Source organism: Grus americana, unplaced genomic scaffold (genome assembly GCF_028858705.1).
Source record: "Grus americana isolate bGruAme1 unplaced genomic scaffold, bGruAme1.mat scaffold_69, whole genome shotgun sequence".
In the NCBI taxonomy this organism is placed as follows: domain Eukaryota; kingdom Metazoa; phylum Chordata; class Aves; order Gruiformes; family Gruidae; genus Grus; species Grus americana.
In genome coordinates this window covers 373,506-387,820 of record NW_026561907.1, presented here as the reverse complement: position 1 = coordinate 387,820, position 14,315 = coordinate 373,506, and the positions used below count along the sequence as shown (strand labels likewise).

The following is a 14,315-nucleotide window of genomic DNA, read 5'->3' as shown; positions in this document are numbered from 1 at the left end:
TAAAACCTGGAAGTATACAGCCTCAGACACCTCACTGAAATTAATTTAACAAAAAAAACCCCCCAAACACCTTACCAAAAAGCCCGCATTTGTCTGCTGAACCCTGCCTGTTCCCTCTCTGGATGCCATAGAGATTGAAACCAGCAAGGCAGGTAAATAGAAAATAAGCAGTCCTGGAGGTGGTGAATGTCCCCACTTGATCAGTGTATCACACGGTCCCTTCACTGAGCTTTAAATCTAGAGGTGTTCCTTAGAGAAGATATTTTAATCTGCCGTGCTAACTAGGAAAATCTAGAGTTTTAAGGACAAGCAGATAGCTTCTCACAGTTTGTCTTACTCAGGTGATTATTCGGTTTAATTTTGAAAGGTACTCATCTTTTTGGACTAGAGTATGAATTTGTGTGGCCTTATATCTGAAATATCTGTTCTCCTCATGCTTTAGATAAAAGAATTGTTTATTGATGATTATGAAGAAGTTTTCAAAATCCAGTTGCCTAATGAGGAAGAAAGAAGAATGTTTTTTGAGGACTTAATTGTAAATCAAGCTGCTAAAGCTCCTGCATCAAAAAACAGTGCAGGTGAGGCTATTCTACTTATAAAACTTTGCTAACTGTAAGTTAATAGCTATACACTATTTGCTTTGGCGGTAATTTTCTAGCGATAATTTGTCATACGCTTGTATTTGAGTACCGTAAATTGACTGAAAGTTTCTGATTCAATTAAGCGTGGCGGCCATTGGAAGTGCTGCCTGTAGCACCACCGCCTAAGCCTCAACAGCTGACTGAGGAAGAAATCAACCAACTGGAGGAGCAGGAGGAGGACACGTTGCGTGAACTTAGGATTTTCTTAAGGGATGTGACTCATAGACTTGCCATTGACAGACGTTTCAGAGCATTTACAAAGCCTGTTGACCCAGAGCAGGTAAGTTAGTGTTGATCTGTAATACCATTTTATCTGTCTCTGTTCATAATTTGTCTGCGTGTGTATTTCTCAGTGTCTGTGTGCTCTTTATATGAAGGTTTGTCTTTGTTTTTAGGACTGTACTATTCCAATTTTTCAGCAAGCAAGCAAGCAATGAATTTTGCTTTTACTTTGCTGACTCCTTGAGGCTGTCAAATGTCTGTTCTTTAAGTAATCAGTGAAAGCCCCAGGTTCCTTCTAAAATGTCTTTTAGAACTTCAGAATATTTCAGTTGGAAGGGCCCTACGATGACCATCTACTCCAACTGCCAGTCAGACCAAATGCCAACACAGTTTGCTCAGGAAAAGGCCTCGATGTGTAGGCATGTTACAGCAGTGAAAAGAGCAGAGGTCTCTTTCTTTATAAACAGCATCTATAGGACTGTTTTAATAAAGCCTAAAGCTCTTTGACTGACTGTCAATAGTTTCTGTAAGAACAGAAGTAGAAGCAGCAGTTTTTAAAATAAAGGTTGAGTCTGGTCTCTGTTTCAGCTGGGGCTCCTCAGTACAAGATCAACCATAAGGGCTGTGTGGTTTCTTCTTCCACCCATACGCTTCTTATGTCTCTCTCTCTCATTTAATTCATTGAGTAAGCCTGGGTGTCTCTTCCCTTCTCTGCCCCGCACGTGCTTCTGACCTCCCTGCTGCTTTTTTTCCCCTCTTCAGGCCTGTCTCTTCAAAGCCAGTTGAAATAGCCCTTCTGTTTTCAAGAACCTAACTGGTTAATTTCCACATCTTTGGAGGTGCCATAAATATTTGGGAGTTTTAAGTCCTTTATTTGACTTTATTAAAAGAATTAATTTTGGTAGATACTGTGTTAAATCTCTGAGCACATACATTTCATTTGTAGGTACCTGATTATGACGCAGTTATTAAACAGCCCACGGACCTTTCGGCAATTCTCTCTAAGATTGACTTGCACCAGTACCTAACTGCAGGAGACTTTTTAAGAGACATCGATCTAATCTGTAGCAATGCTTTAGAGTACAACCCAGATAAAGATCCTGGAGGTGAGGATGTGTTTTTATCCCTAATTTGGAACAATTTGAAAGGTATAAATTGATAAATGTCATCTGTGGACAGTAGACCTGGGATCAGATCATTTTAAACATCAACAGAGAGCATTTCTTGCCAGGAAGTAAATGTTGTAGCATTAAACTACTTGGGCATGCAATTGTGATAGAAGCGTTGATCAGTAACTAGTGCTTTTGCTTTAATAATTAACTTTTATCTTGTTACGCTGAAAATATTCACTGAGAGGACTTTTCAGAACCTACCTATGAAAAGAGCAAAATCTTTCCAAGTAATCAAAGGATTTTGTTGGCTGTTAGAAAATACTCAGGTCTGACTGTAACATTGCAGATCGTCTCATTAGGCACAGAGCTTGTACTTTGAGAGATACTGCGTATGCCATAGTGAGGGAAGAAATAGATGAAGACTTTGAACAACGCTGTGAAGAAATTCAAGAATCTCGTAAGAAAAGAGGTATGTTTTACTGATACGAAGGATCTTAAGGCTTGTCTCAGGATTTGTAACCAACAACGCAAGACACAATTCTTTGCTATCTGTTCTTTATTGCAAGGTTGTAGCTCTTCAAAGTATGCTCCGTCTTACTACCGTGTAATGCCAAAGCAGAACTCCGTTCCTGGGTGTATGAAAACAGACCCAAAGTGTAATGAAAAAATGAAGATAGCAGCAGCACCTGTAGATGCCAGTACACCCCGCTCTAACAGTAAGTTGCATTTTATTCAGACTTCCTTGGAGAAGGTGCTAAAGTCACCGATACCTTCTCTGTTCTTGTGACATAACAGGTTTCTCTGATGCCTGGTTCTTCATGCCAGAGGCGTTACGTTTTTTAATTTGTTTCAAAATGTGAGATAAATCCAGAGGTTGTTCATTCAATATGGTTCTGAAGTTCAAGTGCAGTGGTTGGTTTACATTGAAAGACACTGGCCCTGATGGCCCAACCGACATTTAATGGCTCCTAAGTTGCTACCTCTCGGAGGCAAAAATGTTGTCCATGGCAGTTTCTGAATACTCAACTAGTTTTTAGTTATACGAAACAGTATTTTTCCCTTCTCTGCCCTCAAACGTTGAACTCTGTGCCACCTCTTACTGTGATTTCCAGCCGAAGGGGGAAAGGGGAAAAATTGGGGAAGCAATAATACTAGATAGGGAGAGATCCTTATTTCCTCACTTTTCCTGTGAAGAGGACATGAAAGAACAAAGGGACTTGGATCTCGTTCAGTTAAAACGCATGACGTGGTGTGAAGTTTCCTGGTCTCACTGGCATGACTGGGAATTTTGCCATTGACTTCACCCACGTGCTTCGTGCTGTACTCCGTGAATACAAGGAACGGTGGGTTTTTCTGGAAGGCAAAAGTGCAAAGTTTGTTTTAAACAAGGTTAACTGCATCAGAAAGCATATGAGGTGTAAGTCTTTACGGACAATTTTTTTCTCCAGCAAATATTCCCTTAAAATTGCATCTTTAATGCTGCCCAACGTGCGGTTAGGCTTTTGAAGTTTACAGCTTCATAATAGATTGGAAGAAGGGCTCATCTCCAAACACTCTTCTGTGGTTTATCTGTATTAGTTCACGTAGTAAGACAGTAAGCAACTTCACCTAATAACCTTCCTTTGCAGTGATACTTCTTATCTGAAGGAAGAATTTTCTGCTCATAAAATCTTGAAGCTGCTGATGGTTTTGTGAATGAAATTCTGTAGCTGGCTTTTTAAAATCTAATTGCAAATTGACCTCGTTAACTTGCAAGTCTTTCTCGAGACATACGTAGGGAGACAGATGATAGTACTTGAGCTCCTTTGATCCTTTTCCTTGTTAAGTCAAGTAAGATGAGGATGCTGGATTTTGAAGGAAGAACTGGGTTTGGTAATGTTTTGGATTACTTTTTCTGATACCTCTTTGTAGATGTGTCAAAAAGAAAACGCAGAAAGAACAAAGGGTCTTCAAGTATCGCAACAAAGAGGAGGAATTTCCAGTTCAATAAAGAGAATAAAGTTCCCGAAGACCAAACTGAAGTTGAGAGTGATGAAGAGACTCCAGAAGAAGGGTTTTCTAACATGGATCACGCTGAAGTTGAGTCCACACAGGATTCTTTTATGGAAGAAAATGAAAATGTACTTCAGGAGCGACAGAAAAATGGGAATGAAAATACATCTGGGACAGAAAATGAGAGAGAGAGAGTTCTTGTGCCTAAATCTGCTTCTGAGAAGAGTATCATGCTTCCTGAACATTCAGGCCTAAGAGAGGAGAGCAAAATGCCAGATCACCAAACAGCAGAAAGTTCTGAAGACGGAGATTCAAATGGTAAGTGAAAGGTCAAACAGGTTATTTAGGTGGTTCTTCTTCCTGAGGATTACACTATTTGTTAGGTTTTAGCCTTCTTTAGTTCTGTTATTTCTGCAGTGTCTCTCCAAAATCAGCACACAGCGTTTCTTGCATAAGGATGCTGCCCCTCTAGTTACGCAAGCCAAAGTCGTGTGTTTCTGCAGCTGCTGGTTTCTTGATTCTGCAGTTTGTTTTTCAAATGGTACCTAATTGCAAAACGATCGTTGACCTTCTTTTATTGTATGAGTATCGTCCCAGTCCTGAGCAGCGTAAGTTAAAAAGCTGTACTTCAAGCGGCATGGGCCCAGAGTCCCCTGCAGAATACAAGACTTACGTCCTAATGTTTGCAATGGAAGATGTGTTTCCTTAACCTTAGTTATTTTGGAGTGTTACCGAGCAGTGCTGTTAATGGCAATGTGACTCTATTTTTTTTCCTGGTTTTACCCTGCCTTTTTCCTCTAGTGCTTTTTTTTGTGTCTAATTGTTACGGAGCAGTGACTTTTGCCAGCAAGTAAGTGAAAGTCAAGCATTTCTCAGTGAAAAAATGGTAGAAATCCTGTCTCTGTCATCGCAGAAAGCGACTGTATTCCAGGTACAGGATACTTCGCCGACACTGTGTTCCAGATAAACAGAAATGCTGACTTTAAGAAACTTGTGTCGTTCCAGATTCGTGGGTACGCCGTACGACTCGTGGGAGACATTCTCAGGCAGAAGAGCAACAGGTGACGTGTGCCGATAAAGCCATGGAAATTCTCACACAGCCAGTGATTGTGGATTACTATGAGCTCAAAGTAAGTCTAATTTCAATTTTGTTAATACTGAAATAGGACGTTGCCTTGCTACGTGTGAATTAAGTCAGTTAACCAATGCCAATTAAAACAATTTATGGGAAGGATATAAAGCTTGTGAAATAATTCAACCTGTAATGGACTATGACTGCTGTGTGGCCGCAGCTGGTGTAGGCTGCTGTTCTTGATTTTGGTTCTCTTCCTCATCTTTAATTTAAAAGGGCTTGTTGAATTTGAAAATAGCCCACTAGCAGCCTGCTAGTACTGTTGGTTCCTAATGTCTTAACAGTTGTTATGATGGATTTGGGGGTTTGGTTTTGGGGTTTGCATGTTTTCAGTTATTAGGAACCTGAAAAGAACCTTTATTTCTAGCAGCGATGACTCGAAACCTGAAGTTAGGTTGACATAAAGCTCATCAAGGATAAAATACTGATACCTACTTTTCTGAAATTCTTTCAAAATCCAGTGTGAGAATTTTACATTCATACAGTTACAGTGTTATAAGGGTTTTCCAGTCCCTCGTAGAAGCCGCTATCCTAGGCTACAGTTGGGGAAAGGGTTAAAAATGGCCTAGCTGCAGGGGGTAAAGGAGATTCCTTTGCGTGAATTGCAGAGGGTAGAACAAGGGCCTCATCTTCAGGGGATATTGCAGTGAGGAAGTTAGGAAAATTGCTAGGTTGGAGTCCTGGAGGTTGGCCAAAGCAGAGGAGGCCTGCTCTTTACCTGCCCTGACGAGAGAGGGAGTATTACACGGCTGTTTCCCCTGTGTGGGGAGAATGGGACCAGATAGGAATCCCATGCGGTGCAGGGGCTTGCCAACACAATTTCTGTCACATTTTTAAGCTGTGACCTAATTTGTGGAGGTGAAACCAACTTTTTAAAGCTGGCTTCCTAAGGAAGCAGATTGCGGGGGCGGGGGGGGGGGGGTTGGTGTTGTTCATGTCTGCTTCTGTGTGTAGAGAAGCCACACAGGTTTTTCAGAGAGTCAGGGTGCTAATAGTGTGTGCTCCAAAGTTACTGCCCACTGTGGAAATGGTACAGTAGAGCCCTTAGATATGTTTCAGCTATGAGAGCTACAGTCATGAAACGCATCTTTTGGAAAATTTGTTTCATCAACATGGATGCCATTGGAACTAGCTGCTCGTACCAGAGAGCCTCTTTAGGATTCACCTGCAGTGAATAAGCTAGGTGAACCTCCAAAATGTAGCTGCTTGGTTTTGTTTGGGGGTTTTTGTTCGTTTATTTGCTTGGTAATAGGCCTAGAGCTTTATGAACATGTAGAAACGCATGCAGTCATCTATGTGGCAGCAATTAGAAATCGTTTCACACGGGATGGTGACCATACACCTCTGTCGCATCCTGCCTTTTCTGTTTGCAGCAGCTGAAAGCACGCTGCGTGGGTTTTGTGCGTTTTATCTGCGGGTTGTGTAGCATGAAGTTGAGGGGAATACTCAGCTTTTGTGCTAGTTGATCTGAGGGAGGCAGAGTTTGACGACAGGCAGTTGTGAGGCAGTAATACTTTCCTTTGGTATGGCTGCTCTCTTAAGCTACATCTGCACAGCCTCACACAACACACAGGCACTGAATAGCCCCAGCAGTGGAAGAAGGTGCTGCCGCTAGTTTGTCACTGTCGTTTTCCCAGAGATGATTGCATTCGCATCTTTGGTAACAGAAAGGACTGTGTGCGAGATTGGTAATTTGCTACAGGCAGAGTCACTCTGCTAGTTTATCCACTCGTCAGTTTAAAGGCAGGAGCCAACTGAGGTAACTTTGCTCCCTGTGCTGCTTCAGACGTTTGAGCAGTGTGTTCTGCCAGCAGAGCTGTAGGCACACTACATGTTCAGCTAATGGGTAAAGGTGAGCACCCAAGGCTGCTTCTGTTTCCAGCTGGCACAGCTGGATCCACAAGATTTGTAGCCTGGCTTCCAAAGATCCATTTTACAGTGCCCTGCATTGCAGCAACAGTTTCTCTAATAAAATGGAACAGTGGCTTTGCTGTGGCAGCAACTCTACCACAAAGTGGATTGTGTCATTCCCTGCTGTTCTGGAAGCAGTTGATTCGCAGTTAGGATTGTTGATGTGATAGATTGATGACTAATAAAATACTGTCTCAAATTTAAGCTTTCCTTTTTCCCGAAGTATGAAAAAGTAACTCCTTTTCTTCAGTTAAATCTTGTGAGATGTTTCGTCTGTTCTCTGAAGTGTCACTCATGTTTCATAAAATAAGAAAGTAGGATGTCGTTTGTGTTGTATTGTTATTGTTTAGCTTCTGAAAACATGAAGAGCCTATTCAAAGGATCTTGCGCTATTCCAAACTTGTAGTTTCCTTTTTTTTTTTTTCTTCAGCAACTGTTGCGTTATGTCACGGCAGTAACTAAAAAGTTCAGTATATTTTGCATGGAAAAACTATACGCTGTTCTGAGTCAGTCCATATACCAACATCGGGAAGATTATGACAAAACTGAATTAGTGAAGGTAATTTTTTTTTTTTTTCCTACAGCACTTTCTATCACTGTTATGCATGTGTGTCTTAGGCATGTGTACGTGTGCACTCTGGACATCACGCTTCCTTAGCATTACTCTTTACTGCTTAGTTGCCTGTGTTACGAGGCTTTTTCATTTCAGTCTGGAAGAGGTTTATCCATATTGCAAAACCATTGTTGTATTTGGCATAATCGTTGGCAGTTTCAGCAGGAAATGGCTTGAACTGGAAGACAATGGGTCCACCCACACAGCCCTCTCAAAGCAGTTAACCTCAGTCTGTCAATAGTCCTTCTCCAGACCCTTTTTAGGGCTGGGGGGGCTACATAAGGAGGGTGCTTTCCCCAGTCTGTTGCTTCCTCTTTCTCCCCTTACAGGCAGTCAGACACGGTAACACTTCATAGAGTAGTCCTTCCCTTCCTGAAAAGAAATTAGGTATGAAACCTAACAAGAGTTTGAGACTTTTCTCTGGTCTCACCATAATCTCTTTTTAACAAGCATGGCTCGAGCATCTTTAATTTGACACATGAGGAGATTTCTGCCTCTGACGGTTTCATGTTAATGAGTCAAATTCTCTGTTCTTTTCCGCTAAGAGAGGATTTCTGAGTTGTCAGAACTCTTCCGGAGATGCCCGTGGTCCCAGTCAGGCATTCCCAGCATTGAGTCGATTGAGATAGGTTGGATAGTCAGTTTTCAGATTCAAGATCCTTGATTCCCTTTGTCTTTGAGATGCTTGTGACTGAGAATAGAGAAAATTCTTTATGCCTCTCAGCCTGCCTTAAAAAAGAGGAAGCCTCTTCTCTTCAGCTCGGGTCATCTGGATCTCTTCTTCCACATCAGAGAAGGAGTTAGAACCGATGTTCTGTTCTGATTGTGCAACAGGGAGGATTATTTGGATTCAGGGAGGCCGTTCCTGAAAAATGGGCCCATCTCTCATCTAGTATAATGATGTTGTTTAGCATGAGAAGGCATTTATTAATGTTATCTTGGGGCTTGTGAGGTTTTGTGGCTTGAAGCATTGAAAGTTGAGACTTGATTTCTTTGTTTGCTACTTCTACCTTTAGCTTTAACAAAGAAAAATTCTCCTCTTCAGAGTGACACTGGAGGTCAGTCAGGAGCAAGCTCTACTGTATGAAGAGATAAGACTTTAACAAGTAAATATTCCGAGTGCAGAAAATAATGTTTCCAGCTTTTAGTTGTGCCTTTTCAGGAACTGTCTCCTCTTTCTAACTGTTGGAACCGCTGTCGATACAGTTCCATAGTCTCTTGGTACAGAACCACGCAGTCTCTGTAGTCTATTTGGGACACATAAGCATGTGTTTGAAGCCAGTGGGTATAGAAAGATGTTACGGTGGTGCTAGCGCATGTATTTGCTAAATCTTACTACCAGTGGTATGTGTGTACAGATCCTTTGTTATTTTTTATGAAGAAATAAACAGGGTTCTTAAGCTTTTGTTCATGCTGACTGCTAGTTTGTCTTTTTTTCTTATTAGGAAATGAAGAAAGAAATTGCAGCCTTCAGTTATGCTCGGTGTTGATTTCCACATGCTTCTCGTCTAATGTTTTCTTTTCACTGCATGTTGTTATCTGCGCATAATTAATTCAATAAAGATTACTTCTACAGATGTTAAACAAATACATTTTTAAATTTGTTAAGAAAGCTCTAATAAAGTCCTTTAACTGCTTTTATTTGATATTTTCGTCCTATATATATTTTATGTGACATACTGCTGTGATTGCCTTTGGAACGCTGCAGACCCGAACATCTCCCAGATAACTGCAGTAGCTCTCTTTAACAGAAAAGGATAAACTTTTTCTCATCGTTTTCCAACTTGTGGGAATACGTTGTTCTGAACTAGTCTGTGGTGCTGTAGAGTCCATCGCATATTACATAAAGGTTTTAAACCAAGTCTCATTTTGGTACATGAAAAGTAAATCCTTTAGAAACCTCTCAATGCAGTTGAGAGGTGCACTTTTTTAATTGTGTGATAGCACCTCAAGGGGCTTTCACAGAACTAACAACCTAAAGAAAGTATGTAGGAGAAACACTCCACACACTTAAGAACTTTTGCTATGGCATATTTTTGCCTGTCCAAAAAACCTAACTTGAAACAAAGCAAAATTTACTACTGTTAACTTTCTAAGGTAAAGTTTAGTCTTGCTCGTAATAATGACAATCTTCTTGATACTGGAGAATAGCATTTGAATGTCAATTGTTAGTTGCAGGTTAGGTGGCTTGTAGCTGAATTAAATTGTAAATAGTTTTCTAGTTACCTGGAGAAAATTTTATCTGTTTAGTACATAAAAGTGAATACATTGTTGGTGATAAAAATATTTAAGTCAAAGCAAAGCAATACCCCATTGTGAAGATGTATGCATCTTCAAACCAGCAGAGAAAATTTCTCTCAGTTAATCTGACAGTTACTGTTTTTGAAAAAACTTTGCCTATCTTATGACAATAACATTTTCTATTGGTTGCGATAAAAGATGTGGCACCATACATTGCTGTTTTGTTCCATCACCTCACGTACACAAGGTCTGGTGATACTGAACGCCAAACTGTGCAATCCTTCTGTGTGTGTTTGGGTTCTTACCTATGTTTCAGTTTTCTTTTTTTGTTTCTTTCTAGTCTTTGTCCAAACATTTGCGTACTATGCAGAATTTTTTCTTTTAGCTGTATTGTTTGTATGGGTATCAATAACAAATGAAATCACCTTTTGGGGGGTTTTTTGTCTTCTCTATTTTATTAATCACAGTATAATTTTGATCATTAACAACCTTACTCTTAAAAACCAGCATGAGTCTTAAGACTTTAAGATTTGTCTGTGAGCAGCTTACTCCTACTCTTGGTGTATTGGTTCACAGTGAAGGCAAGCCCAGGGGGAAGAACAAATATGTTGGAAATTTACACATGAATGCATACTACATTGGAAATATAATAAAGGAATTAAGGTTATTCTTCATTAACCTTGGCTGCTGTCACTGATTTTTGATGGGACTGTGGGAGCAGTTTGTTAGCCGTGCTCCCCAGGTAACTGTTGGGAAAACTGAACAGGAGTGACTGTGGAAACAAAGACCCAGAAACAATCCTGGGATGAAAACTTTCGCTCTTCAAAGCTTTGCTCAAACTCCTTCCTGTCACTAGTCTGGACAGGATACTGTACCTCTACAGGGGCTTTGGTTTTTTAATTATAATTGCGTAAATCTTGGGTCTTCCATGACCAACTGGTAACTCTTTAACGGTTCCCACAAGCCACATCTTCATTTTCTCTCTCAGGGAAACAAATCGTGTTTTAGTGTCTGAACCAAAATGGCAAACAGGGATGAAAGAAACAGAATGTAGAAACACAGCATTTCTGAGAAGTATGCCCTGGGAGTTAAAACTAAATACTTAAGTATCTAGGTATGTAGTGAAGGGTCTCCTTTCTCCAAATTCTCTAACTAAACAAAAAAAAAAAAAAAGGGCGGCGGGGGTGGGGGGAGATGGTGAGGTTTTTTTCCTCAGAGCCGTTACTTTGTCGCTCGTCCCTGGTTTGGGGATCTGGACCCTGCGGCAATGTCCTCCCCCAGCGACAGCTCGGGACGCCCGAGGGAAACTCGGGGCTGGCGTCGGAGAAAAAGCCTTCACGGGGCTGGAGACGACGCCGTCCTTAAAACCCGCCTGGGTGCTCGGCGGGAGGCTCTACGCGGAGCCGAGGTTTGGCGGCAGAGGAGCGGGCTGCGAGGGCGCCGCTGCCACCTGGGAACTCCCGGCCTGTCATCCCCGTGCCTCCCTGCCGCAGCCGCTTCGCGCCGGCACCTCGCCCGACCGGAGGACGACGAGCCGCCGGTGGCCCCCCGGGCTGAGGCGCTGCGGCGCTGGGGTAGCCCCCCGCTGCCTCGGCGGGGCCGGGCCGCCCTCTGGCTGGTGTCCGCCGCCTGACGGGCGGGGTGGCGGAGCGGCTCGGCCCCCGCTCCCTGCCAGGGAGGCTGAGGCACCGGCCGCCGCTGCCCGGCCTCCCCGCGCACCCGCCCCGGGGCAGCGACGCGCCGGGAGGATGCGAGTGGGCGCTGCGGGCGGCGGCGTCGGGAGTTCCCGGCTCACCCCCCGCCCCAGAAGAAGTGCAGTAGTTTGTGAGACGCAAGATGGCGGCGCGGTCGTGAGCGAAGGCGGCAGGCGGGAGGGCGGCAGGCGGGCGCGGGCTGAGGGGGCGAGGCGGAGCGGCGCCGTCAGGCGTGCTCCCCCCACGCCCGCGCTTGCCCCCGGGAAACCGGCCAGGCGCTCTCCCGGCGGGGACGGGGCACCGCCAGCGCTCTCGCCGCCCCGCGCCTCCCCGGGGTAAGGGCGGCTCCTGGCCGGCGGGGCGGGCGGGCCGAGCCGGGCCCGGCGGCGGCGACCGCCCCGCTCGCCTCCCTGTTGTCTGGCGGCGGCGGCGGCGAGCGGCCGGCGCTGTCCCCGCGGCCGGGGGCATCGCCTGCCGGGGCGGCGGGCTCCGAGCAACGTGGGGGAGCCAGGGTGGAAGGAGAGCCGGGGGTAACTTCGAAGTTAGACTGCTGCGTGCTCCCCTCAAACACACACACACACACACCCCCGGCCCGCAGGGGGGTTTAAACCCCTTCGAGTCCGAGGACGATCTCCTCTCCCCGTTCTTCCCTCCTCCGCCCTGTGCCAGCTGCGAAGCCGGGAGCCTGGGCGCGGCTTTGCTCGCCACAGGGCGGAGGAAGATTCGGCTGACTCGTCAGTCAGGGAGTCAAGAAGTTCAATCCCGGTGCCAACATACGGGGTTAGACCGGAGTTTTGAAAGATTGTGGCAATGAACCCAGAGCACGAATTAAGCCTGAACTAGCGTGAACAGCTGGTCTGCTCAGAAAGAGCTGGACAGCAGAGGCCTGGGTGCTCTTTACCCACTTTTTCCCCGCGGTCCCCTGCAAATGGCTGCTGTTTGGATGCAAACCACACCACGATCCAAAGTGGTACTGCAAATATCTTCAATACTGCTTCTGGGCTCTTTCCTCAGACCCCTAAGGTGCCCCCAGTGGTGCATTTTCAAGCCTTTCTCACCACCTCCCAAGGCCCTGGGATGAGCCAGCCAAGAGGCTGCAGAGGCACCGGGGCAAGCGCCCTGCTCCACTGCAAAACCACCATCCTCCCACCGATGGCTGCATCTCCCTCTGCCCGTGCCCGCTTCTCCCTGCGGGTGCTGCGGGCCCTCGCACCCGGTTCTGCTCACATCTGCTGGAGACAGCCCTTGAGACAGCCCTTGCCCAGCTGGGCGCTATCGCAAGGACCCTGTTTCTCTCGTGCATAACTTGCCCTCCCTCGTCTGCATCTCTTTGCTGGAGCCAGATGTTTACACTCGCTGCACATGCTGTCAGCTAGCCAGAAACACTAATATCCCCGTGGCAGAGCAACAAAGCCTTCCTAAGGATCCTCCGTGCCGCTCAGCCCGAGCCCTGCAGCTCCTGCCCTTCTGGGACCCCCACTGGCTTCGGTGGCTGCTGGGGCATGGAGGAAAGGGGTTAGGTCCTCCTCAAGACTCTTTATTTGCTTCATTTTATCATGGTTGCCTTTAATTTTGAAGGCGCATGAATATGAAGTCTACAAATCACTGGAATAATACTGTAGCTAATTTTATGGCATCTTTAGCACCATCCAAAAATAAAATAAAAAAAAAAAATCCAACAACCAACCAACTCCCCCTGCAATGGAGCAATCTAAATAAAGGTTCTTAGGCAATACAGTATTTGCCTGGAGAGTTGTCAATGTTTCCACTGCCAGTTTGTCTTCCTGCAAGTTTTTTTGCAAGACTTTCTCGAGACATACGTAGGGAGACAGATGATAGTACTTGAGCTCCTTTGATCCTTTTCCTTGTTAAGTCAAGTAAGATGAGGATGCTGGATTTTGAAGGAAGAACTGGTTTTGGTAATGTTTTGGATTACTTTTTCTGATACCTCTTTGTAGATGTGTCAAAAAGAAAACACAGAAAGAACAAAGGGTCTTCAAGTATCGCAACAAAGAGGAGGAATTTCCAGTTCAATAAAGAGAATAAAGTTCCCGAAGGCCAAACTGAAGTTGAGAGTGATGAAGAGACTCCAGAAGAAGGGTTTTCTAACATGGATCACGCTGAAGTTGAGTCCACACAGGATTCTTTTATGGAAGAAAATGAAAATGTACTTCAGGAACGACAGAAAAATGGGAATGAAAATACATCTGGGACAGAAAATGAGAGAGAGAGAGTTCTTGTGCCTAAATCTGCTTCTGAGAAGAGTATCATGCTTCTGAACATTCAGGCCTAAGAGAGGAGAGCGAAATGCCAGATCACCAAACAGCAGAAAGTTCTGAAGACGAGATTCAAACGGTAAGTGAAAGGTCAAACAGGTTATTTAGGTGGTTCTTCTTCCTGAGGATTACACTATTTGTAGGCTTTAGCCTTCTTTAGTTCTGTTATTTCTGCAGTGTCTCTCCAAAATCAGCACACAGCGTTTCCTGCATAAGGATGCTGCCCCTCTAGTTACGCAAGCCAAAGTCGTGTTTTTCTGCAGCTGCTGGTTTCTTGATTCTGCAGTTTGTTTTTCAAATGGTACCTAATTGCAAAACGATCGTTGACCTTCTTTTATTGTATGAGTATCGTCCCAGTCCTGAGCAGCGTAGGTTAAAAAGCTGTACTTCAAGCGGCATGGGCCCAGAGTCCCCTGCAGAATACAAGACTTACATCCTAATGTTTGCAATGGAAGATGTGTTTCTTAACCTTAATTATTTT

At 44.4% G+C, this 14,315-nt stretch overlaps 1 protein-coding gene across 1 annotated transcript in view; it reads left to right on the top strand.

The window, feature by feature from the left end:
• The window catches only part of LOC129200935 (ATPase family AAA domain-containing protein 2-like), a gene marked incomplete at its 5' end in the record, with an annotated part of 61,882 nt that extends 51,209 nt beyond the window's left edge, over positions 1-10,673 (top strand). Inside the window, 9 exons of the mRNA XM_054812189.1 lie at positions 443-578; positions 725-921; positions 1,810-1,969; positions 2,322-2,444; positions 2,542-2,682; positions 4,955-5,097; positions 7,441-7,569; positions 9,069-9,103; positions 10,631-10,673. Of these exons, the coding sequence (XP_054668164.1) occupies positions 443-578; positions 725-921; positions 1,810-1,969; positions 2,322-2,444; positions 2,542-2,682; positions 4,955-5,097; positions 7,441-7,569; positions 9,069-9,103; positions 10,631-10,673 (1,107 nt within the window). The remainder of the gene's footprint in view (positions 1-442; positions 579-724; positions 922-1,809; positions 1,970-2,321; positions 2,445-2,541; positions 2,683-4,954; positions 5,098-7,440; positions 7,570-9,068; positions 9,104-10,630) is intronic.
• Positions 10,674-14,315: the final 3,642 nt, after the last annotated feature.